Source organism: Ischnura elegans, chromosome 2 (assembly GCF_921293095.1).
Source record: "Ischnura elegans chromosome 2, ioIscEleg1.1, whole genome shotgun sequence".
NCBI lineage: Eukaryota > Metazoa > Arthropoda > Insecta > Odonata > Coenagrionidae > Ischnura > Ischnura elegans.
Window position 1 is genome coordinate 100669869 of NC_060247.1, and position 26990 is coordinate 100696858.

At 38.2% G+C, this 26990-nt stretch overlaps 1 protein-coding gene and 1 non-coding gene across 5 annotated transcripts in view; one reads left to right on the forward strand and one right to left on the reverse strand.

The window, feature by feature from the left end:
• Positions 1-1941: 1941 nt before the first annotated feature.
• LOC124154249 (G-protein coupled receptor moody) overlaps positions 1942-26990 on the reverse strand; it is a 199279-nt gene continuing 174230 nt past the window's right edge. For 3 of the 4 annotated variants that reach the window (XM_046527851.1, XM_046527852.1, XM_046527853.1), the window contains exons 6-9: positions 11664-11817; positions 9592-9800; positions 8806-8970; positions 6930-7829 (exon numbers count right to left, since the gene is read on the reverse strand). In XM_046527851.1, coding sequence (XP_046383807.1) covers positions 7696-7829; positions 8806-8970; positions 9592-9800; positions 11664-11817 — 662 coding nt within the window. In that variant the 3' untranslated portion in view covers positions 6930-7695. Of the gene's footprint in view, positions 3867-6929; positions 7830-8805; positions 8971-9591; positions 9801-11663; positions 11818-26990 lie in introns of those variants that run through there. The other variant, XM_046527854.1, reaches the window with a different exon arrangement.
• Trnae-cuc lies at positions 20382-20453 on the forward strand. The gene has a single exon. It is a non-coding gene; the product is annotated as a tRNA-Glu (tRNA).

A 26990-nucleotide genomic window follows, 5' to 3' on the forward strand; every position in this document is an offset into this window, starting at 1 on the left:
ACAGAACAAATATCACAGTTGGTGAGCTCAGGAATAGCCTTAAAAATTTTAATTGCATCAGTTGTATCCAAGAAACTACAGAGACAAATGTGCAAGTGTGGATATACAACAGCAGTATGGGAGAGGCGCAAGAATAAAATGTTTGCTTTTTCCAAATTTAAATACACAAAGTTTGGTTTCATGCTCATGGTTTTGTGCTGAAATTCTGCATGGTGAGATGGTCCTTATAAATACTATGCGAGTACTCCTTGACTTACCTTGTTGAGTTTTGGAGTGTAAGAAGTACATAAATTTAAGTCATTAGATTTCCTTTCTAAGTGCTAGTCCTTAACAATTGATAATGAAACAAAAAATTCCCTATCATCCATATTGTATGCTTTATATGCTGTGATTACATGAGGCATTTACCTGCGTAAGTACGGTAGGACAAATGCTTGAATAGATTGGTGAAATAAAGACAAGCTATTTCCTGGGCATGCATTTGTGCATTGACACAATTTTGGGTGTTTGCATGGTGCAATTTTTATAGTGAATGTGTTTGTGTATACACCTCCATGGATGAATGCATTTTCTTATCCTAAGTAATCCTAAGTCTGCACCATCTTTGGGACATACTAGAATAATTTTCTCTGTTTAGCTTACAATATTCAGTCATGACCGACTTCATCATCATCGTGAGTCAACAATCTGAAGATTGGTTCGATACACCACTCTGATCTCTTATCCATCAATCTTTTCTTATTTACATATTTCTTTTTTACATCCTTAATAGCAATTTAACCTATATACATAACTCATTCAGATGACCTCCGTAACAATTAACTTAAATTATCACGTGGAAAAAATGTATTCCCAAACCACTGAACAAAGCTCATATTGGCCATTTTATATCGGATTCAACAAATTTAACAAATACGTGTACTCGAACAACCATGCCCTAGATAGGGTAAACTTACCTAAGCAGGACTCGAAACTGCAACCTCTTGTTTTGCTGGCGAGGATTTTACCCTGCCACCAAGGCTGGCATTTCGGGATGTATAGAACTTTAAGATTCTTCTTCTGAATTATGAAGGGATTGAAATTTACAGAGGAATTATTGTTGTCAGTTATAATCTTCTCCACTAGTGTTTCACAGAAAACCCCTGTTTAAAAGTGGGATGACAATGAAAAGAAAGTAGCTGGTTGGAAAAGTTTTTGATCACTGAAAAAAAATTGTTTGACTATGGGGAGCCTTAGAATTATGTGGCAGTTGTGGCTGCACACATATATATTTCTATTGTGAGGATTTTTAGCTCTGCTACATAAGTGGACTATATTGAGAAAAATACAATATTATCAAAGAGCCATGAAGCCTTTGAACCAGAGACAATTATTAGCAAGGCATGCCATTAATTGTAAATATTCCTTTACAATGATGGGCAGGATTTTATCACCTCTTTAACCTAAGTTACATGCTGCTTGCATAGTCTTTAGAGTTATGTGAACACTATCGTTTATATAATGGCTTCACACACACCCCAATTACATGGATACATGAACCAATAGTCACATAAAAAATGGTGATCTAAATCCAAATACATATTCTATTATGTACTCAGCAAATGAATCATGTGAGCAAGCTAATGGGAAAGAACTAAGTTCACATATTTTTCCTTGAATTACCAAAACTATCATGAAAAGGGAGTGACGTTACCAGGCAGTTCACAGCTTTTGTTCTTACTTTTTGGTGCCATAACTGCCTGAATTAATCAAGAAATTTTTAGCATCACTTCTTTTATGGTTGCTGAAGAATACCTAATTTTTAATATCAGAAAGTGATTGTGAATAATGCAAATTATCAATGCAGCATTGTATGAGCCTCTGTTATTTTTATTTCCCTTTCGTACTTAATATTGTAATAGTGATTACATACATAACATTATCAAGAAGACTTAATTGAAAGAACCTCTGATAAAAAGTATATTATTATGTATTAATGAGCTATTAAGCCTTTAAATCAGAGACAATTATTGGATAATCATTGTATCAAAAATATTTATTTCCTTTTCTTTGGTTTGTTACATCCTCTTTTAATCTTAGTCTTTTCAGAGGGGTAGTACATACATAAGTGGTGCTCTTTTGTTTAACCACTCAATTGTAAGTCAAAGGAGACCTTGATTTTCAGCATTTTTGGAGGAAACAAGTCCTACAGAGTCAGTGTGGTACACACATATACAAGTTTCATGTTTTATTTATCTTTTTTCTGAGTGAATCCCTTTCTTTCGTGCATATTTTCTTCACTGTGTGGTATGTTTTCATATGTATGGCACTAGAACCATATTATTATACATAAACTATCTACAGTGTTGTTGCGGGCTTATTTATCAGTTAACTTTACTGGGATTTTGGTTTCAAAGAGGGTCTTCATCATTACACAATTGGTAATAGAATGCATCAAATTTATAGTCAAACAAACTTGTGGGAGGCAGAATCAGGAGGAGTTGGGTATAGATGTGGAGCAGGGTTAATGGTACGTATTTAGAAGCATGGTGAAGTGGTGGATGGGAAAGGGATGAACACTAAGATATGCTACCCAGTTACACCACTAAGCCATGTTCTTGCATGGAAAATTTCTAACAGAATGTTACGGAACATATAAAAATATTGACATCTGGAGTCCACGCTGAGGCACAGGAGATGGGGTACGTGCTTACTAAGCTACTGCCAGAGAGAAAAGCCCCTTTTCTTTTACTATTCAGTGACAGACATTTTTCAATCACAGTATGAAATAAATATTTTGTACAAAGTCACGTGCATGAGTGGAAATAAACGTTTCCAGAAATCAGTAGATCCACGTTTGAAACCCAGCTAGCCGAAATATTTTTTCACAACAAAGTCCATTGTTGGTGCAGAAATTCCAGGTGTTGATAATGGCACGGTGGTGGTGCGAGTTTCTTTCCTCTCCCTTCCAAGCCCATCCTGACCTCAGGGATATTGTCATAGTTATCAGAGCGATACCCCTTTATTTTATTTCTTCCCAACATCCAAATTCCTGTGAGAGTGCTGGGGAAATAAGCCCATTGGCTCAGAGATCTGGTTCTTTGAGTGTTATCTTGAGGGGTAAAAGACTTTCTAGTCATAACATCAATAACACTGCATCAGGCTGTTCTCATCAAGGGGTAATCTGTGTAAACTTTAATTCTTCATGAATTTAATATACTGCAGTGTCTAACTCTGACATTAAAATTATAATTCCACAATTAAAACTAAGAGAGAATTGTCTTTTAAATGTGTGCCACCTCCATTACATCACCCTGGAGGCAGGACTGAATTCAGTGAAATATCTTACACTAAAAAAATTTATGGAAGATACTTACATTATGGAAAAAGCAAATGTGGTCACGCATGCTTACCTTTGGGGCTCTTCCCTTATCCACTCTATTTGGCTTACCTAAATGGCCTTAACATGTACATATATATTTGCAAAGTATGTCTTGAGCCATTGAAAATTGGTGTGACCCACTGATCACATTCATCACTAGCTCAATCAGTACTAGGGACCTTTGACAAGAATATAGTTTATTTTTAAATCTTCCATTGTAAAAATATAATATAAGAATAAAATGAGGATTCACTCGGCAGCCCTAACTACTCTCCTCTTTCATGCAAGGAGAGCTTTATGTCAGGCATAGCGTCCATCACAAGTGATGTTGAGCATTTTGAGGCACTATTCAAGTTCAGAATGGGCAAATACCCGCGGTTGACTTTTGCCCTCCCATCAAAATCGGTGAATGAATAAGATCCACTAGGAACTATTGTGGTGCAACATGCAGGAAATGGTGCATCAATTACTCAGGATGGCTTAGTTTCCCCAGCAGCCGTTGGATCTAATGGGTAAAAAGAGGTGAAGAAAGTGAACAAATAGGACATTGTAGTTGGAATACTAATAATTACTACATTAAGGTATTTCCTTTGTGCTCCCAACTACCAACATAAAAAATGATATCCATACAAGAGGTGCATGTAATAAAGTTAACCTCAATAATGTCACTGCCTATGATTTTATGAGTGGTGATTAGGTGAACCACAATAAGAATATTTTGTCTGTCATCTTATTGTATGATAGAAGTATATATGTACTTGATTATGACTGATGTGACAAATTAGGTAGTTAGAAAAATATGTTTATTGTGTGCAAATTTTAAAAGTTAAAATAGTATAGTGTGAAATGCACTTGAGAAGATGAAATGTGTATTAGTTTCCCGAAATGCTAATCTTTGGATGCTCAAATAGCTTCAAATCTTGGTGATGAGCAATGAAAATACCCAAACTTAGCATATTCGGCTAGGTGGTTAGCATAATTTGCCAAAAAAGATGAGTTGCTATAACTTGGTTAGTGATAACATCTAGTATTGAGCTACTAACTTCATGGAATTAAAAAAAAAATAATAGGAAAATTTCCAGGGAGATACCATAGCTATTTTAATGTACAATCACTATCAGAATCATAATGATTTAAGGTAGAACATTTTCTCCAGGGGTTAGATAAACTGAAAATAGACTAAAGAATGTCAGTCTTATTTATAATTGAATCACTATCACATCCTCTGTTACTTAGAGTTTTGAGAAGCGAAAATATATCAATTCCATTGACCTCCTTCAATACCAATTTAGATGTATGCATTTCAGTTATTCCACTCTTCCAGACTGGTTTACTTCTGTAGTCTTTTCTGAGCATGTGTCAGTAATTATTTCCTTCTATAGTCTTCCCATACTATGTACTAGAAGGGAGCTGAAAATTGCTGTTATTTAATTCTCCTCTTTTCTTCAAATTATGAGCCACATGGCATTTCTGCAAAACTAGAGAATTGAGGTTGGCATAAACTAATGATGCTCATGCAGGAAAGCAAGAACAAAAAATAGCAGTACATGCATGATTAGAAAAAGGTGTACGAATGAAGAGAAGCTTTGTATCCTATCCTTGGAAATATTTACGAACGAAACATTCACATTAATGAACAAAAAAATTAGAGACAACTCTAAATCATATGAATGTTAAAGAGAGAGTGCATGACTTTAAAATTGTATATGCACAATTTTTTCTTAAGGTTATATTAAATATGATCTTGAAAAAGAATTTATTTTGATGGGAAATGTTTCAAAACTGACCATTGGTGCAGGAGGATGAATGAAGTCACTTCATCAGAGCATTTCAATTTTCAAACTACCTATCAAGATGATTAATTCTAATTTCAGATTTAGAGGGAATATGTAGTCTCAGGTGTAGGCCTTCCATTCAGTGGCGGATACTTATGGGGGGCACGCCCCCCCCCCTTGCAGGATCGCCCTCATTGCGTAACATTTCAAAACCACAATCGTAACTTTTTAGTACCAAAATATGGCATTGTTTTGTGTACGTGTGTAATCAGTTTAAATAAAACTTTATTGAAATTTGAATGCGCTTATTTTTTCATTATGATAAAAGTAACGGTAGCTCAAGATGTATTTTGCGCCCCCCTTGAGGTTTTTCCATATCCTCCTTCTTGCTTCCATTTGGACGCAGCACAAATTTAACACATTGAACCCTGTGCCTGTAATAGGCACATACATAAATTGTAGCGGCCTATGCATGTCAGATATATGGGTGTATGTAGTTCTCAATGCTACAGTCAAATCGACTAGAGTTACTTCCCCTATGAAAAAATTGTATAAACCTGTTTCAAAATTTTATACAATTTATACAATTGCCATGGCAATGTATAAGATTGTATAAAATTTTGAAACAGGTTTATACAATTTTTTCATAGGGGTTAGGCAAAAGGATTGAGTTAGGTGAAGCATTGGAGTCAAGATTGCCTGGTTATGAAGAAAAATACCCACTGCCAGAGGTTAAAAGAAAGCTTCTGCAAAGGAAGGGTGTGGACACGGTCATAGCCAAGGAATTTGGCTGGTCTACCCAGGACTACCCACTCTTCAGGTCATCTGGGGAATACCCCCATGTCAAGAGGTGCAAGGCCTTGGTGTAGCCTCCCTGGGGAGCTTTATTTATCATCAGATGAAAGTGGTTATGTACAGTACATGGTTTATTTGTTAGCCCTTAACTAGTGACGTGCAATTCTTGTTACACTACCAGTGACGTGCGGTCTGGGAGACCGCAATAAATCAAAAATTCATAAAATATTGCTACGCCATTTTTATTGTTTTGTTTAATTTTTCTTTCAATGCTTAACTATTTTAAAACTTATATTAAAATTTTTACAATCCGAATACGAACCAATTTGTCATAAAAAATTGTGATTTGAAGCAGGATCAAAAAACTGATGCTAAAAACACTTGAGTTATAATTATTATATTTATGTATCAATATTTCGCCAGATTCAAAAAAGGCCTTAAATGTTAAAGTTGGAAGGCTAAGTAGTAAGTAGCCATGAAATTTATCCCGCTTATTCCTTTTCTTGATGCATTCTTAGTAAGTGACGTGCGGTCTCACAGACCACTAATGGAGTTCAATTGCAAATTTACAGAAATTAATAAAAGGAAAATTTTAAGAGTGGGATGTCCTTGTTATGCAAAAATATGAAGCTAACGAGAATTATAGATATTTTGAAAATCTTCATAATTTTAGAAATGCAGCGGTCTCTCAGACACACATCACCGGTTAAGGGCTAACGCATGATCACCCTCTATGTTAGCAGAAGAGAGAAGAAGGATAAAATAGAAGTGCCTTAGAGGGGGTTTAATAATTACGTACTCTATAATGATTTAATGAAGCATTTGGGTTATCTTGCATGCAAGTGGACAGTGTTAATGATTAAATGTCATAGGTACTTCAGTTATATACAGTGCATGTTAAGATTGTTTCCATATATGTAGCTGTACCTCGGTCACAGAAACTTAAAAAAAAATTACTTGCTTTCATCTGAAATTAAGGGGAAATATGTGCACACTGATTGGAATGAAATAAATTTTTATTGAACATTTTAGTGGAATAAAAATTTCATATGAATTGAACATCACAGGTGAAGACTTAAAAATTCCTGTTGAAAATTATTTTCATTAATGGTAGTAGTTACATAAAATTCTTTGCTTATATTATGTTTGATTCCCTCGTTATATTCCAGATGTACATCACAGAGTTTGATTGCTTGTCTATCTTTTTAATTTTGCAAATATACAATTTTTTGGCATTTATGCTGATTTGGCAAGCTTTCAAAACTTGGAAATATGTATGTATACACGTTATCACATAAATAAATAGTAAAAATATTATGGCAATGTTACACAATTCATGACATAGTTTTATATTTGGTCTCTTCTAAAATCTTTCAATCATGTATTCCTGCATTTCCTCCAGCAATTAAACAGCACCCCTGACCATTCTGATGTACCTCCAGTGAACAGTGCCAATGATGAAGGCTTGTGATGGAAGCATGTTCTTACGGGCAATTCACCCTCAAATCATTTGGCAAGTCTAAAGGCAACTCTCCAGCTTGGGTTCAGAGACCTTAGCTGTTCATTCAAGGGTTTATAAGTCTCTCAGATGTCCATTGCATCTAAAATCCACACCACTGATAACAGTCACCATACAGAAAACTTAATTTAAATTCACACAGTTGTCTTTTGAAGTTTTCACTTAATTCTTTGGTCTCAGCATCCTTAACTTGCACAAATTGTACTTTTATAAGAATAATACTTGAGTTCACCAACACCATAGTTTCACATACTGTCATCAAAAACATCTGGTAGGTCTTCTTCACTCATGTTATCCACTTTGCTTCCTCTAACTGGAGTCATTGCTAGGGAAACATGTGATACCAGTGTCTTGCTATTGTGGATCTCTTTTGATTTGTCTGCCAAAAGAATAGTTATTGATGTATTATATTTTCTGTTCCAATGTACTGTGACTGAGTGTTGGATAGGGGTGGAATCAAGCTAGAGGAGATTAGATTCTTGGGTTAAGAAAGCTTCCAGAAAATTATGTACAGCCTGCATTTGGTTGGGCTAATTCCATTGTTTCAATCATCCACCTCTGTTTGCATTTAATATTTCTTTCTGAATAAGCTTGGAAAAAATATTTTCCAGACTGCATGCGTAGCCGAGGCAGTTTAAAAAAACATTTTTGGATCTAGAAACAGATAATTTTGTGTCATGTGGCAAGGCAAAGTGTCCAAAAATGAATCATACATCTGGTGTCATGGGATTTGCAACATTTAATAATCAAAGAACACTGAAGTGTTTAATGAGCATGTACCTAACTAGAAACTAATTCATTTTATTTTAAATTCATACAAATAAACCTATTCCTATAATGCAGGTGATCTATTCCCTAGTTGAGCTGCTATGCTTTCATAAATCTAGGAGTAATTATGATTATTCATTACCATTATGTATTAGTGTGTGAAAATTATTTGGAATATTCAGAATCTATTTCTAGAGTCATATTTTTATATTAGTGTCGTTTACGGGTAGCATTGCTAAGAAGGTACGAAGCTTCAGCACTCACTCGGGTTTTCTTGCATGTAATTTCACGGAGGGACACATATTCCTGGTCTTGGCACTCCAATAATAATGACATACAAACTCAAAAGCATGGTCTCATCTCACAAAAATAACAAATTTGACTGAGCATTGCTCATCAAACTGATCATAGAGACAAAGATTTTTCTCTGAAACTCATTTTAAATTTCCAATGTCTGGCTTAATTTCTTATAAAGAAGCCAGACAAATTTCTCCAAAATGTAATCCAAAGATAAAACAGTATATTGTTAGAATTAGACCAATATGTACATAGCTGTTAGAAGATTACACTTGACGTCTTAGTCTCACCTGCTAGACTGCTTGGTGGAGGAGCAGTGAATGATAAGAGTCTGGGCCTTCTGCACAGAAGGACTGTCTTATATGCTTGACGGTACTGCTTATTCATGATAACATAAATTATTGGGTTTATGCATGCTGATAAATAAAGCAGTATGTATCCAAGAACATGGAATCCTATATGAATGGGAGAAAAAAAAATCAGTAAATAATCGCACTTGTTCTTTCGTTCATTTTGATACAGAATTAAGTTCAGCTACCTTAAACCAAACTAATCCATAATCTGGGTGCTGCATTCAAGTTTGAATATTATTTCATGATTATATCAATTAATACCCATCCTATCATACAAGAATTAAATCATCTTCACCTACTAAAAATTTGCCTATGCAACACACCCCTATGCAAGACTCGGTAATCAAGGATCTGTAAGAGTTACTACCATTGAAAAAACACTTGATAGCTGGAAGCCCTCTCAAGATGAAAGAACAGGCAAAAAGCATACCATCTTGAGAAGGCCTCACACCTTAGTTTTCCGCACTGTGAGGGTCAGAAATTTGACCCCAGAAGAGTTAAGAGAGGAATCTCAAGATACCCTCTCCTATTTACATGACTGATTCTCAAAAGTAGAAGAAATTCCACTGCACAAAATTTTTAAAAGTATTCCTACAACTAAACATAAAGGGGTGTGTGGCATAGGCATGTCTATAGTTCTGAATGATAAAATAAATGCATGTTATAAAGACTATTGGATTTTAAATACATTTTATACGATAACTAAATGTAATAAAGACTAACCTGGGTAGGAAACCTCTTTGTCAGTGACCTTCACAATTGTGATTGGTAAGTAGCACACTAGGAAGGACAGAAATATGGCTAGGACCATTTTGGTTATCCTCCACTCATTCCTCTTCGTCTTGGCTTCTCTGTCACTTTTTTTCTTCCGGGCATCTTCCTCACCCTTATTCCCTGATGCATTGGCATGTTTTCTCATTCTCTTTTCAGAGCTAAAAAAAAAGATTAAAATATCTCAGAAAAAATTGTGGCAATATGATATTATTGCTAAGAAATGCCCACTGTAGACCTGATGGTAGACAGTGATTGTGAGTATGATGAGCATTGAATAGCTTATCATGCAACTCCCTGGGGTTAGGACCAGAGTAGTTTCCATAGGTCCGAATAGTATGGAACAGCCCCGAGGGGAGGAGAGAGTGTCATTGTCTCATGTAAAATTTTTATACAATACCCATTTTTTTACACATATTGAAACCTAAAATTTCATTTTTGTCCTACAAATAGATGAAATTGTACAATTTTAGGTAAATGCCACCCAAACTTCTCTCATGTTTGGAACTTGTAGCCATGTATTTGCGTATATGTATTTACAACCATATCAATACTCACTTCACTCATTTGAAAATATGCAAAAACTATTCAAATTTATTTAAAAATCACAAAAATTGGGGTTCATGACCCCCTACCCTCTCTAAATCCGCCACTGGTTGTGAGGGCAGTAATGGATACAGAGAAAAGGGGTGGGGAGATATTTTGAGCTACCTATACTTTTATTGTAATGAAAAATAATCAAGTTACATGCAAAATTAAAGATAATTTTATTAAGACTGAGACCTGTGTCAATGAAAAGTACATGAGATTAGCCTATTTTGCTTTTTTTCATAGTATTCTTGCCTATGGTGTTCGACTCTGGGGACATGCAAATGAAACCAAAGAAATTCTAAAACTGCAAAAAAAAGCAGTGAGGATTCTGAGTGGTGCTGGGCCCCGTGACCACTGCAGGCCAATTTTTAAAAACTTTCATATCCTCACCATCTACAGCCTCTTTGTGTTTCGCAGCATTATGCACATTAAAGATAACTTAGAAACCTACCCCATACGATCCACCATCCACTCTCATGACACTAGGGCTAAAAATAGCCTAAATATTAATTACTGTAGGCTGTTTAAGACCAACAACCAGTCTGACAATTTGGGAGTAAAATTATTTAATAAATTACCCAGCAAAGCCAGATCAGTGAGCATCACTAGACTGAAAAATGTGCTGGAAAAGTGGCTGTGCAATTATCCACTGTACTCAATTCATGAATATTTTGAGCTGGACTTTTCTTCTCTTTTATTTTAAATGTAATCTTTGTAATGTATGTGTTTCTAATGTTTTGATCCAATGTACATGTTTTGTATGTTTCGTTGTATCGAATGTTTTTATAAATGTGTTGTATACAACATCCGCGAGGGCCAATCCTCGCCGTGGATGAATAAAGATAAAGATAAAGATTAAACGCAAATCTTATGATATAAAACAGTTACAATGGTGGTTCGGCAATGTGGGTAGTGTCGCAAGGGGGGCCGCACTCCCTGCACCCCAATATGTACCTCCCACAGTGTTAGGGATGATGATTATCATTAAATAAATCAAGGCTCTTGCCAAAATAATTGGGATGGGAACACATTTTAGGGGAGACTCATTCTGAGGAAGTATGTATTTGTTTATCCCAAAAATTTTGGGAGAAGGTTGAAGCCATTATATGTTCCCTGGCTTGCTATGACAAGGGCATTTTTAATTTCAGCATGACCTTGCAGAGGTCATGTAACCATCTCACACTAAAAATTTCCTATATATTTACCACCATCGCTTTAATTAAGAAAAATATATTATTCTTTTCACATTAAAAGTCTATTTTTAGAAATATAAAGCAACTTCAATAAAGTGATTATGTGTGCAACCAAGAGGAAACTACTACATAGGCTACAAAATTTTCCAATTGTCATTTAAATTTTAAATTTATGACAATGCCTGAGACAACTCTAAACATAATCCACTATATAGCCTGGATATCCAGTTTATTTTTTACCTGTGGACAACCCAAAATATTCTGGCATAGCAGACCACAATCACTATGCATGGAGTCAGGAAACCAGTGATGAAGAGGGCTGTTTTAGAGGAACGATTTTCACTGTCGCCGAGAATTGAACAGGTCCCCAGTTTTTCATCATAGCCAAATGACCCTAGAAAAAGAGACGGGTTCATCAAGTTATTAAATAGGCATTAAATGTTTAAAAAATGAAAAGCAAGAATATTAACTGTTAGTTTTTGTGTGAGCAGAGAGGTAACTTTTTTTGGAAATGACAAACTATAATAGAACTGCACACGAAAATGTGTTGGTAAACTAGTGAATAATAAAAATTGAGCCAAAATTTGGGCTTAGTGTAAGAATGGAGCAGCCTCATTAAGGATTTGGGTTAGATCAACGACGTAACTAGGAATACGCTTTGGGGGGATGGGGTGGCAACCCCCCTTCAAAAAAATGGGAGGTCCGGAAAAAATGACATGCCTTGAAATACATTTTGCATCATTTTGACACAAAAAATTCTAATTTTTAGCATATGCAGTAATTAAATGTCATCATCATCATCATCATTAGTCAACAATCCTAAGATTGGTTTGACGCAGCTCTCCATTTCTCTCTCCTATCCGCTACTCTCTTCATAGCTATATATTTATTCTCTTTTACATCCTTAATAACCTGTCCTATATAACTCATTCGGGGCCGTCCCTTGCCCTTTTTCCCTTCCACTTGTCCTTCAACGATTGTCTTCATCAGACCATTGTGCCTCAAAATGTGGCCAACTAAGTTGTCCCTTCTTCTGCTTAATGTTTTTAGGAGGCTTCTCTTTTCTCCTACTCTCCTTAGCACTTCCTGGTTATTCACACGGTCAATCCATTTTATCTTCATCATTCTTTGGTAGCACCACATTTCGAATGCAAGAGTGGAAGCATTCGAAATGTGGTGCTAAGAATTAAATGTCAAAACTTGAAAATAGTTTTAAATATTTTTGAAGTTTCTCCGAGTTTTTGGGGGGATCTATCCCCCCACAAAGTTGCGCCACTGGGTTTGAACTATTCTTTGCAACGAAAAAAATCAGTGGTAAAATTTTAAATCAATGAAATCCCAGGAGATATACCAAGATTTTGGTAGATCTGATCCATCAATGAGATGAGGCAAATTATGCCCTTACTTCGCTATCAAATGCTTTGGGGTAGGGGATCACATACCACAAAATATCGGATTAGCTAGGGAGCTTATGAGGATCATACCTACGTTAGCCTTCAACTTAAGGTTGTTTCAATTTTAAAAACCCTCTAACCCTGGCGAATAATTGCTGGGAGATTTGATTTAATTTACTTTGGGAGTTCTCATTTTGTGGGAGCGGCATTTGATTCATGCCATTCGTAAACTTCATGTCACAAAACTATAAGAAATATGATCACATCTGCTTAATGAGAGCTTTGGCAGGATTTTACTCACAACGTTTCTTTTCCGCAAACACACGGAAAATAGAAGGTGTTACAGTCGGTGGTATCGTGCGCGACATTCTACGCAATTTTTAATCAATGAAAATTATTTTTGTTAAAATTGGCAGTTCATAATCCATTGCATAAATTTGAACAGCGCGTGAAGACCAGTTTGTATCTCCAATCGCGCATCTTGCGCAGTAACACAGTAACCCTATAACCAAGGGGACTGTATATAGGAGATCTGATTCCATCCCATTAGAGGCTGATTTCTGTTGCCACTTCGGTCGCATTTTAATCGGCTTTTAAAAATGTCTGCGGCGCGGTAATGAGTGCAATGCGATCCAGTTTTTTCTATATTTTGCAGTATGGCCTCTGCAAACGTTTATTTCATTCCCAAACCACAGACTATAGCTCATATTGGCTTGAAAATTTTCACTTCTCATTTAATCGCGAAAAATAGATATCGCCATTTAAAAACGTAAAAGCGTGAAATGAGTACTCCAGGAGTAATAATCTTTCGATTTATGCACTAAAAAAATAATAGGAAACCTCCCTATTTCGCGATTGAATGAACGAAATTAGAGATGGGTATATTTTGCCATCTCACGTCCATGCATTCTCGCATGCGTCCTAGCAATTCATCGCTTTGCGCGATGCAATTTTGACTGCGCCTTTGTGCGCACGTCAGACTGTGCAGTTGGTGTCCGTGTAAAACGGTCTTCATGTACAGATGATGATGTACAATCCCTCGCCTCTCGGTCCTGCGTTTTGCCTGTATTTTAGTTCAATGATGCGTGGCATTTTATGGAAAGAAGTTTGTAGGGATGGGGTAATCGTCCGCCCGTTTGTGTCCAACCTCAGCCTCCCTATATCGACCCTTTTGGTCGATCAATCGTGGTAACTTCATATATGAGCATGTGTGTGTGTTAGTATTTACGCTCGTGAAAGTCAATGCACTCCCGTTCACTGCTTAGTGACTTCCTTTACTTCTCGAACCCCTTGTCTCGCGCAATTGAAAATGCGTCTTTCCTGCTTTGAGGCTTCAAACAAATGCCATATTTGAAGGCATCAAGTGGAATCAGAGACAAACGCGAAACGAGAACTAATCGCTTTCGGAGCCAAGTCTGTTGGGGGGAAAGAGTGCATTGACTGACACTTGCGAAGAATTGAAGAGCTGAGAGCAACGAAGGGTTGAGCAATTGATTGCCCTTTTCTGTTCATCCGAACGTCGATATTGCTTCCAATGGAGTAAAGGCTTTCCATGACATTCCGTGATACCTATCGTCAGTGTTGTCTTCCTGTCGAACTCACTGGCGCAGCGAGGGGAGGAGGGGGGTTCTGGGGGATAAACCCCAGAGCGCTGAGAATTTTTGAAGTTTAATCCGTTTTACTTAGTTGGATTGATATTACAAATAGAATAGTGTAAGGATTAATAAAATATCCCTCAGAAAGCCGTAAAACTCACCATTAAATTCCGCAATTTATTAATCTCGCACCTACCGCTTATCCTGGTGGGTATTCCATACCCCCACACACTCCGGTATTAGTTGCACCTAAAGCCCCCCAACCTTAATTCCTAGCTGCGCCCCTGGTCGAACTGTATTGATTCAATGGACGTGCTACGTATTGATGTCGATAATCAGTCTGCCGGTGATAACTACCCAAGACATCAATATTTCGACCATGAATTGCATTACCCTGACCTTAGAATTTTAGAAATGCACCATAATTTTTTTAACGAGAAAGTTTTGGTAGCGCTTACAGCTCAGCGTGCCTATTCATGATAGCCTGCGATGGCATCAAGTGGTAATGGAATAATTTCACACCAAGTGGTCCATAAACACTAATCATTCCCTATGACATTTTAGACTCTGGACACGAGTATGAAGTTTTATAATAATAAAGTGTGATAAAATCATATATTATCAGATCAGTACGAGTCTATTACTAATGGGGTGGTTTCCTTCATCAGAAACCAGAAGGAATTGATTGCGATTCGCTACCTACCATTGGTGTATTCATAATATACAAATTATTTGGTTTTACGAATCCCAGTTTAGACGAATGGCATTGGTCAATTTTAACCTCATTTGAAAAAGGCCAGATTGGCGCCCATGCAATGCCACTCCACGTGACGTCACAGGGACCTAGTTTCTACACGAGAGGATAGGAGTTTTACATCGTCTGAGATTACCAATGCATGCATGAGGCACAGAGCTCAGGGAAACATGTCTTAATAATCACCTATTAAAACTGCCTATGGTCGTAAAGTTTCCTTCGTTTGATAAGGGATTAATAATCCTTATTTAAGCCAAGCGCTATCTGCTAGCAGGGTACTCTGCTACTCGCTAGCAACCTGCATCGTGTCAGCGCTCAAAGCCTCGCCCAAGGTCACCTCACACGGCGACAGCGGGAACCAGAATGACGTCACACGGATTTTTCCCAGCATTCATACTTAGCCGTCGCGTTTTCGCGCGCTTGAAAATTTTCACTTTTCGTTTAGTCGCGAAGAATAGAAATAGTCATTAAAAAATCTGAAAGCGTGAAATACGCACTTCAGGAGTAATAATCTTTCGATTTAGGCAATAAAAAAATAATAGGAAACCACCCTATTAAACCCTTGTGTAGGCTTTCGCAGTGGTGCAGAGATTCCGCTAAATCCTACGTCAAAACATTAAAAAAAATGATGTATCACTTAAAAAAATGGAAATTATTGGAGGATATAGTCGAAGCTTTCTTCTACGGATGACCAGGGGCGGTCTGGGGGGATTGGGGGCCCTCGGCTGGGGCTCATAATGGACCCATCTTATGGGGGTATTCAGGGGTCCTCTCCCGGAATATTGTATGCAATTGCATCCCTCGAAATGAATTTTATTGCTATTCTGGCTCTTAAAAACAAATAATTGTTAATAAAATATAGGAATTTTGTTTGAAAAAATACTGCAGAATTGCACAGCTTATAGAATTTAATTAAATGCATTTTATATTAAATATTCTTATATACATTTAATCATTTTTTCCCTTAAAACTGCACTGAAATCTAAAAAAATCTCTAAAATAACCTTTTCGAATAACCCTTTCCAAAAAAAGCACCCGGTTCCCTTTTAACTTCTGGCACTTTTATTTTATCTATTTTTTTATATAATATTTTATGGCTGTAAATAAGGCAGCCAAAGAAAAAGGAGAATTTTACGATTGAAACAATCTTAGGTTCAAGTAATCTGAGTCTTTTTTATTACACTTGTCATATCCGCTTCACGATAACCGCGAGCGTTGTGGGGTCCCCTAAGCTCGGGGCCCTCGGCGATTGCCGATCAACCGACTTGGACAGACCGCCCCTGGGGTTGACCAATATTTCGGAATGTCCTGTCCTATTTTGTTATTTTATGTTTTCTAATCACCATGTCCGCGGTGCACCGAATTATAGTCTCCCTATCCGGGATGCGTGCTGCTGCTACACGCACTACCCTTGGGTTTCGGAGGCACAGGGACCAAGAGAAAACTGTTTTTCGAATTCCTCGAGTGCCTGAGGTTTGTATTCCATTAACTGGAAATACCTTGGAAAGAGCTTTTGCAGAAGCGGAGGAGGCGGTAGGGGAAGGAGTGAAGGTGGGGTATGGTTAAGGGAGTAAGACCCCTGTTGGAAGAGTACGGGAACTTTCGTTCGGCTGCAAATCCTAGTATTTACACTTTAAATATTCTTTTTGAGTTCTTAATAATTTCACTTGCATATAATTTATAAAATAAATACGAGGAAAAACATATGGATTCGTTTTCGATGAAAATAATTTCCTCGTATTTTAATTTTAACATCCACCGAAACAAAAAGAATTACATCGAGCTATTTTCGAGAAATATTATGATTTTGGGTTTTGGTGCATTAGTAAATTAAATTTTTATTCTGGTCTACTCCGAATTGCTTTAGATTAGCTCACGACACGACGTATATTTTCAGTCACACAAAATCGGTGGGAAATCCACAGGAAAATATTGTCAAACCCTACGAGGAAATTTAAAGTGGTTATTTTTCATTAAAAGTTGTTAGGATAAAAATTTCCATTAGATATTGTTAACATATCCAACGAATTGAAACAACGTCCCTTGAAGAATGAGGAACATTTTTGTAATAATGTCTGCGTCTTTCTCTACATTACACAAACCGTGTATCTTCAGATTCTCTGTGTAAAGTTGAGTAATGAGAGAGTCTTTTTAAGGAAGGGCTTAACGGTGATAAAAATCGACTTTGCCGCGGGCTTGGCGTTATAATATGGGCGAATCAAATTGCAAGCCCATAAATGAATTATAGATTTTAAAATTACTCTCACAATTTTTTTAAGAAACCTGAAATTTTGTCTCACCTCAAGCTCTTTTAACAGTGTAAAGTATACCGGGACTAGCCGCGGTGATAACTTTTACGGGAGTCACCCGCAATGCACAATCGTGCGAAAGATCCACAGAGAAAAAATCATTCGCCTTGACCGGGATTCGAACCCGGATAAATATCCATAGGGAAGAATGACGCCTCGGTAGCTTAACTGGCTAAAGCACTCAACCGGAAATCGGGGGATCCGGGTTCGAATTCCGGTCAAGGCGAATGATTTTTTCTCTGTGGATCTTTCGCACTCTTTTAACAGTTGACAAGTATCTAAGATCCACAAGCACTACGCGCATTTTCTTTTGTATAATTATTATTGATCTCGGTGTAATCATCCTATTTACTGCTTCCCAAAAATGCTATACGACCAGAGAGATCTCTGACCCCTTTCTGAATAATAAGACCAAACTCTCTGTCATATGGACATGAGAGCGAACTTATGAAATATTCTTGTCTGGATTACCATGACAATAATTACGGCAGAGATATATTATATCACACGCATCCTGTTTTCCTCTGCCCGACTCCACCTGTACCTTTATTTGCAGCCTCATGTTTTTAATTCTAAATTATTTCTCTTTTATCCTTAAGTTATTTATAACCATGGTGAGTCCCGTGATGCCCGTTAAACAGAGGCTGCTGCAATTACATCGGTGAAGGAAAGGAGTCCTCCACAGCGTAGCAGCCTCCAGACTTGACTGCTCTAACCAACCATCTCATGGGATCACATTTCTGGACTTACCGGCACAAGTGCCAAATCAATGTATTGCTATTTACAAACATCTGATGTAAAAGAGCCCTGGCCCGGGGGAAGAGGGGGCCGGATTGTGGCCTCATTCGGGCCAGGTTAAATAAACTTAAGTCAAGTCAAGTCAAGTCCATTTTAAGAGATATGGAAACTATGAAAAAAGTACATTTACCTTGCATTATACGCAAAATATTTTTCTGAGCCGCTCATAAATTTAAAAACTTCGTTGGTTGATATAGATTTCATGACCGCGCTCTGCGGGCTTTTAATGGTCAAAGTTCCACATTTGACTGTGAGTTCGCGTAGCTCGGCGGGAACATCAAGGATTGCTTTAAGAGCAGTTGTCATTCCTTTCTCTCGTCTAAGAATAATGCTGAAACGGCTTTTAATGGAATAACTAGGTCTTCGCCATACGCGATTCATCGATTCACCTGTAGGGAAGTACTGGATAACTTCAGAGAGGAGTTCTACGGTTGAAAAATCCTGAAGCCCTATAAATTCCTAAAGAACTTGTGAAAAGGAAGTACGAAATGACTTAAAAAGGTTCTACGCCGAGTTTTAACCGTCTATTCTGTTGAAAGTAAAGGGTGAATTGGGTGTGGAATAATAATATATGCCTACGGAAGGGCCAGTAGGTGATTTTTTCGCTATGAAGGCAACATGTGAACAAGGCAATATTGTGTATTGGAATTGTGTAACAAGGCAATATGTGAAATTTTAAGGAAAAAAATAAAGTTTATAGATGTGATGAAAAGAGGCAGGCCGATACCGAGCTGAAAAATAAACTGATTTGGGAATAGGAACGTAACGTTATGAGTACATAAATAAACCTACTTAAACACCAAGTGTAAGCAACTTCCAAATGAGCCCGTCCTAAAATTGAAGAACACTTCAATATCTTTCGATGTGGAAACAACACATGAGCTAACTAAGTATTATCGTTCGTTAGGTCGTTCATTTCCATGAGTTGTCAGGTAAGTAAATATTTCCAGTGGAAAGTATTAATTTTTCCTACGAAGTGAAAACCACGTCCCGAGAAGAATGAGGAACGTTTTTTTGATTTTTTTTCTGCTTTTTTTCCTCCATCTCACGCAAAACATGGGCAATTTCACGATCTCCGTTTTGAATATTTATTTGCTATATTCAAATAAATTTGAAAATTGTCAAGAGATTTTGAAGCTTTATTTTCAGAAAAAAAAATAGTTTTACTTTCCACCAAGTTTGGCTCGTTATCATTTCGGTTATAAACTGCAGTTTCAAAACTGTTCACCTATTCCTTAGTTAAATGCACGCAATACTTGATTACACAATTTCCTTTTTTCACTCTGGAATGTCAATTATTAGCTACAGGGTGTGCGCGTTCGTAGATTGATCAGATTTATGACTGCTTCGTCCGATGAAGTCCATCTCTTTGCGGATGACTTAAAAAGTGCTCAAGAAGCACAAGATTTCGTGAATGAGAGTCCCGCGATTGCATTTTTTTTTCGTCACTACGTGACTTAAACTCAGAGTCAGCTCGCGTGCGTAAAATAAGTCAAGCGTCAGGTCATAAACTTGTGCGATGTTCTTTTTTCTCTTTCTCCCTCCGAGGGCATCTTACTCCAGTCCTCCACTAAAACCCTCGTCGCGGAAAGAAAGCTGGGAAACCTCACCAGGGTTAATTCACTGCATGGAGGCGATCCTCACCAGGTTAAGCATTTTTGCAAATTCACTACCGGGTTCGTTGCACTGTTGTAAATTCCCTACTTCGCGAGTACGATTACAATTTTTTTAAACTTTATCTTCTTCGTAATAGTTGCTGCGAGGTTTTTCACGAATAATAGTAGCCAAATTTCATTTCGTTTACTAAGTCCTGTTTTCACGGAATATTAGCTCGTATTAGTTACTCTCTAAATGCGTGAACGCGAGAATGAACGCCAAACTGCACCGTGTAACCACCCAACTTGTGACTCAACTATTTTGCATTGTATATCATAGCAGTCACCTCAATGCGAGGATAAATTTTGTACTCACTCCTTAGGCATTGTCACTAGCTTTCAGCTTAATTCAAATAGGTTTAGATTCAAACAGATTGGTTAGAAGGGAGGTTATAAGCACTCTTCTTTCTGAACTCTTGCCAAGATTTTAAAGTCTTCCATCTCCTTCACGACTCCGGTATTGTCTAGTGGTTAGGATACCCGGCTCTCACCCGGGAGGCCCGGGTTCGATTCCCGGTACCGGAAATCATTTTGCCTCAAACGCATGTAGCATACTCCCCGAGTGCATGTAGCAGACAATCTGAACGTACATATTTTATGGCTCAGTCTTTTTGTTCTGAGCTCGTCCATGCAATCAGACATTAAGTCTTATGTTTAGTGTATCGAGTAAAGCCTTTACGAGGATGGATAACGCTTAAAATTTATGTTGTACAGTTCTTTTGCCGCAATACTACTGGATAAGTCAATGAGTACAATTTCACGAATACAAATGTAACCGATTTAGGTTTGACCGTGGTATAATTTTATGCATGGCTGCCATGGCTACAGATGGTCAAATTGGTGGGGGTAGAGCCCACCATGTACTAAGCCACAGATGTGTGAATTGCGCAAATGCGTAGTCAGGAGGGGCATATCCTTTCTCGGCGCTGCCTCGTACTTCGAAGGGGGTTTTCAAAGGCTTCGCGATTCCCGAGCTTCAATCTGGAACCCCAACATCAAACGTCTAGCACTCTGACATTGAAGGCATCTTGATCCCCCTTCCCGTGTATTTTCCTATTTTTATCTGCAGCTTATTACATATTGTAAATGATACTATTTATTTCTTATTTTCTACACAAATTTAACGAGCTTTTGTACGAGTTTTGGCTGCGTGTGGAATTAAATAGTTTCATTCAATAAAAAACACTCGTGTTATTCTTGAGAAAAAACCTCATGATTATTCCTTATCACGTTCCCATATTACTTTAGTTAATTTCTCTATCCTTCCCACCATAAGTAGGCTGGCTATCATTGTTACGCGTGGGATTACCTCACATTTTTTTTAATACCTCTTTTAGGTCGCTTTGTTAATTTTTATGGGGGCAGGGAATAGGGTGGCTATAAAATTGAGTCGAGGGGGATGGGAAATGTGCAAGAATCGGTCTGGATATGGGGTTGGGGGGGCTCTGGCAATTTGACAGGCGAGTGGTTTTGATGGCAGGAAGGGAAGAGAGTTTTTTTTTCTTTTTTTTAAGGTTAAAGTGGGTGGGGCAGAGGGTGAAGGATCGGACTGAGTTAATGTGGGGGGTTGGGTGATAGGGATCATCGCTCGAGGGGGACTTTAATTCACCGCTGCGATGCTGTAAGCGAGGGAATGATTCTCGCTGCGTTTCCTGCGGACCTTATTCTGTGAGTTCGCGGAACTATCGTGCCACGAATGAATTGACGTAATTTTGACGTCGCCTTCCCAACGATGCGGCAGAGAAATCAAGAATTTAGATATGCTTTCGAAATGGAGCGATAGCCACTTTAATATTAAGCCTGAATCACACGATCATTTTTTTTCGTCATTGTCGAGTGATCACTCCAGCGATCACTATAGTGATCACTCGCAAATGATCGTCGCCGGAAATTGTTTTTCGCGATCACTCCAATGATGAGGATTCCCATCATTTTTTTCATCACTCGGTCGCTTTTTCCGTCGCTGAAAACGTCACTTAAGCACCATATCAGCCAATCAGAGCACATGCCCGTATGGAGCGATTGCAGCGCAACGTTTAACAATCGTGGGAACGACATAGGTAAACATAAACACGCTTTTTTCTCATGCGGGTCCTATGACAACGAGCTGTGATATCGGAAGTGATGCGAAAAGCGACGGCGGGAGGGACAGTGTGATTCAGAAAAATGATCACTCGGGTGATTACTTTTCTCGACGAAAAAGTATAATCGTGTGATTCAGGCTTTAAACACTAAAACTGTTGTATTTGAAAGCAGCATTTCAATAATAATGGTCATCACCGGTCAGCAATCAAAAGATTGTTTCGACGCAGCTCTCCGTTCAATTATCCCGTCAAATTAACTTACCTATTACACCTACGAATGAAGACTGAATGCTTTAGAAATGTGGAGCACTTTAATGTTAAACACTAAGAAAGGTGGTATTTGAAGCAGTATTTAGAACAGTAGTTAAAAAATAATCATCATCACTGGTCAGCGATCCCACGATTTTTTCGACGTAGCTCTCCACTCCAACTTCTTTTTTCACACCTACGAATTTCTACTCTCTCAAATCCCTCTTTACCTGTTCAGGATATTTATTCAAGGCCTTCCACCCCCGTACTTGGCATCCACTTGCGTCTCGACGATTGTCTTCATCAGACCATCTTGGCTCAACATATATCCTATCGTGGAAGGTTACACGGGATTTCCACCAGGTCAGGTTCTCCAACTCCATCTCGGCCGACGTTTCGATGGGCGAGTTGTCCGTCGTCTTCAGGGCATGTCGAGTCTAGAAAATCGTCCTCCTTATATATGGTTGATACCGCCGTCTTCCATATATAAGGAGGACGATTTTCTAGATGGAAGACGGCGGTATCAACCATATATAAGGAGGAAGATTTTCTAGACTCGACATGCCCTGAAGACAATGGACAACTCGCCCATCGAAACGTCGGCCGAGATGGAGTTGGAGAACCTGACCCGGTGGAAATCCCGTGTAACCTTCCACAATTCTATACGCTGGGAAAGCCTGCGATCATTTTTAACAGAAAATACTATCATGTTTGATACCAGATCATCATCTTAAAGTTAAATTTTTTAAGGAAAATATTTTCTATGGATATGTTTAGTCAGAGGAGGATAGACATCATCTACGTCCACAATCCACCCCGCAAGCGGCCTCATTAGCTTTACGGTGGGAGGTGTTAAAATACCAGTCGTTAGCTTAGAATTTAAAAACAAACTTATCATATATCGACGACAAACTTATCATAAGTATACATTAACGATTATATATCCTATCGGTTTTCACGAGGCTTCTCTTCCCTCCTACTCCTCATAGAACTTTCTCGCTGCTTACTCGGTCAATCTATTTGATTCTCACTATTTTTCCACCACACCACATTTGGACAGCCTCTACCTTTGATTTCTCTGCTGCTTTCATTGTTCTTCACTTAGATAAGCTTAATCCAAATGTATGTTCTGATAAATTGTTACTAATATATTAATCAAGTAAGCATCTGTTATGTTTCGCATACATGAGGTTGGGGTATAACCTCTTTGGTATAAATGTGTAAACGAGAAATTACCAATTGAAAGCTTATTATTTCCTTGGAAACAATAATGACATAATTTGGGAATCTTATCAACGTCAATTTTGAGGTTTAAAAACGTATAATATCCGTGTAAATGCCGCTACAGGTAGTTTATCTGTCTAGAAAAAAAACTCCCATGGAAGGCATAATTGCCGAACTTTTTTTCCGCATTTTACACCGTAGTTTGGTCTTTCGTTTCGAATTTCATCAATTAAGTTATATTTTTAACGAGAGCAGCTGAAGAAATAAATTTTAAATCCATAATTTAGTATAATAGTAGATTAAATATAATATTATACATACCAAGTGTGAAAATAAGTTATCGTGAAAATTCGCCAATACAAAGGATTTGTGTGATATATACCAAGAATTGCACCTGGACTTAAACATTAGGAAATACTACTTTTTAAAAGAAGCTAGGAATCTATTTGTGAAGTGATTTAGATTGATTTTTGTGTTTTTCGCGACTGTGACTTATTTAGTTAATATTTTCAGTATTTTAATCTTGATTGTAATTTTATTTGGGGCTTTGACTGGTTTACTTTTAATTTTTGTACATAAAATTTTGGATTGTTCACCCCATAAGCGGATTTATGGGAGGGGCACGGGGGCACGTGACGCATAAAAAATATTCAAGACTTTTAATACGTTTATCATTACGTTCGTTTTGTTTTGTGCATTACGGAGCCTCAATAATTTAATATTATATTCATATCTTTCATATCACAATGAAGAGAATATTTCGTACCGCAATGGTTCTATGCTGTTCTCAATCTCAAATATAAGAAGACCGTTTCTTTGTCAGACTCTTGTCCCCCCTAGGAAACAATCCTGGATCCGCACTCGATTCACCCTACATGGTATGATATTTGGAGGAGGCGACCGACAGCTGAGGTCATTTGCGCCATGAGGGAAGGGTATGGAAGGAAGGGCGGAGAGAAACCCGGCGTCGGCGTTGGCCTGCTCTTAACGAAAGGCGCCAAGGGGACCACGGCTTAACGTCCCATCCGACGGACGGAGTGTTGCGCTTGAAACGTCCTCCACACAACATTCAAGCAGGGATCGGGTCTCTGAAAATTCTCTGCCACTGCCGGGATTTGAACCCGAGCCCGCCGGTTGGGCAGCCAACACTCTAGCCTTCACACCAACTCGATCCCCCTACAATTATGTGTATGTTGGGTAATCATTAAAGACAATGAATAAATATTTTGGGTAAACATTAAATACAATAAATAAATAGTTTATGGTCGCTGCATGAACTGTTCTCTCGTTTAACATAACGTTTGGTGCACGGCCTTATCAGTGGTCGAAACACAGAATGAAGAGATGGGCGGAGTTTGTTTGGGACGCGGAGGAATGAAAACTAATGGGATGGGTGTGGTGGCGTTTTTAGGCTGAGGGGTACCGAGATTATCGGTCATCACCAAGTTCAGTCGCTGCCATACTCTCACTCAAAAGACTTAACGCCATAAAATGCATCACCCTTAATCGTGGTTGGTTTCCGCTCTCGCATTAACTCTAAGAAAGCGCATATTCCCTCCCATTATCTGTCAACAAAATTTCCTCTCCGTAGTTTCTCTTAATCGCAACATCAACCTGAAGTTATTATGGACTTCAACGTATTAATTTAGGGGAAAAAGCAGTTATAATAGTATTTTAAGTTCCATATGCGAATAAAAACTTCCCGAAGAAGCGGTTTTAGTTGCTAATATTTCTTGAGTTTTCAATAGTAGTAAAACCAAGGCTCAAGACTTCATCAAGTTAATTGCTGCTGACCGTTGTGATCATTGTCGAAATGTGTTGTTTTGATGAAAATTTCGCAAAGGAATGGTAGCCAGCATTTTCCGAGTATTTTTGTGGTAGTAAAAATAAAACACACTATCTTTATCATTGGCTAATAACTGTTGGGTTTGAAGTCAACATGCGTTTTATTGTGAAAACTTCGAATACGGAGTACTATGAATCGTGAACATTATCCGGTAATTGTTAGGATATTAAAAAATTGTCGTTCAGGCTCATAACCGTCATGTAGCTATTGGCGAGCAAGTTCGGCGATCGAAGAGCAAAAGCGTATTTTTTATCAGATATGGAGCTTCAGTGTTATTTTCCGGCCGGAATAAGATTTCTTGAAATATGTCTTCTACCAAGAATGTGTTTCACAAACGGATATGTACATGTACTCATAAGTAAAAAACATTCTTGGTAGAAGACATATTTCAAGAAATCTTATTCCGGCCGGAAAATAACACTGAAGCTCCATATCTGATGAAAAAGACGCATTTGCTCTTTAATCGCCGAACTTGCTCACCAATAGCTTCACGACGGTTATGAGCCTGAACGACAATTTTTAATATCCTAGTAATTACCGGATATGTTCACGATGCATAGAAAATAAGAAATAAATAGTTTCATTTACAATATGTAATAAGTTGCAGATAAAAATTGGAAAAATACACGGGAAGGGGGATCAAGATGCCTTCAATGTCAGAGCGCTTAACTTTTGATCTAGGTGTTCCAGATTGAAGCTCGGGAATCGCGAAGCCTTTGAACACCCCCTTCAAAGTACGAGGCAGCGCCGAGAAAGGATATGAACCTCCTGACTACGCATTCTATACACAAATGCATGGCTACAAGTCGCAAACGGGAGGGAAGTTTGAGTTTTATTTATCGTAGAGCGTAGCACTTCATACTTTAAAAACGCTCCTCTCTCGCGGGGGTATTCCATACTCTCCTGACCCAGGTCATGAACCGTCCCCGCCAAATTTTATGCTGAATCGGTCCCTGCAAAAGGGTTTCGGGTTGAGGAACCAGCGACATGACACGCCATCTTCGACTCCGTGACTGTTACGCTATACTCATTTCGGTGTCAGCTGTGAATTCACACATCTGTTTTATATGCATGACTCATCATGAATTCTGTTGGCTCGATGCGTACAATGGCGACCCTTTCATGATTGAGGTGTGTAGGTGGTTGGACGGATAAAATTACCGAGAATTTCAAGCCTGACTGTATAATAAACACCGTGTGAGTTTTTTTCGTGGGTTTATTGGCCTGTAGTACGATACGGAAGGGATTTACTGCCTTAGCATTCCAATATGACCCACATACATGTATTAATATATGGATTTGTATTATTTTTCCCTCGACTGACGTCATACATTGGTTTTAAACACACGATCAGAATCTGAAATCAGATGATTTTCTTAGCATAAATGCTGAAGAATAAAGGCTTCCACACACCTGAGCGGCCGCGGTGGCGGCCGCGGTACGCGGCCAACTATCAATGTAGCGTTCAATGCGTTCACACACACCAGAGCGGCCTAGCGGGCGCGGCCGCGGCCTGTGCAGCGGTTGGCCGCCGCGGTGGCGGCCGAACGCGACCTGTCGAGTTTGGCCGCAGGCCGCGTTTGCTCACGCCTACAAAGTTTCAATTTTCCAATGGATTGCCTTGGCGAAATAGGGCTACGCAAACACCAAACGGTCTAA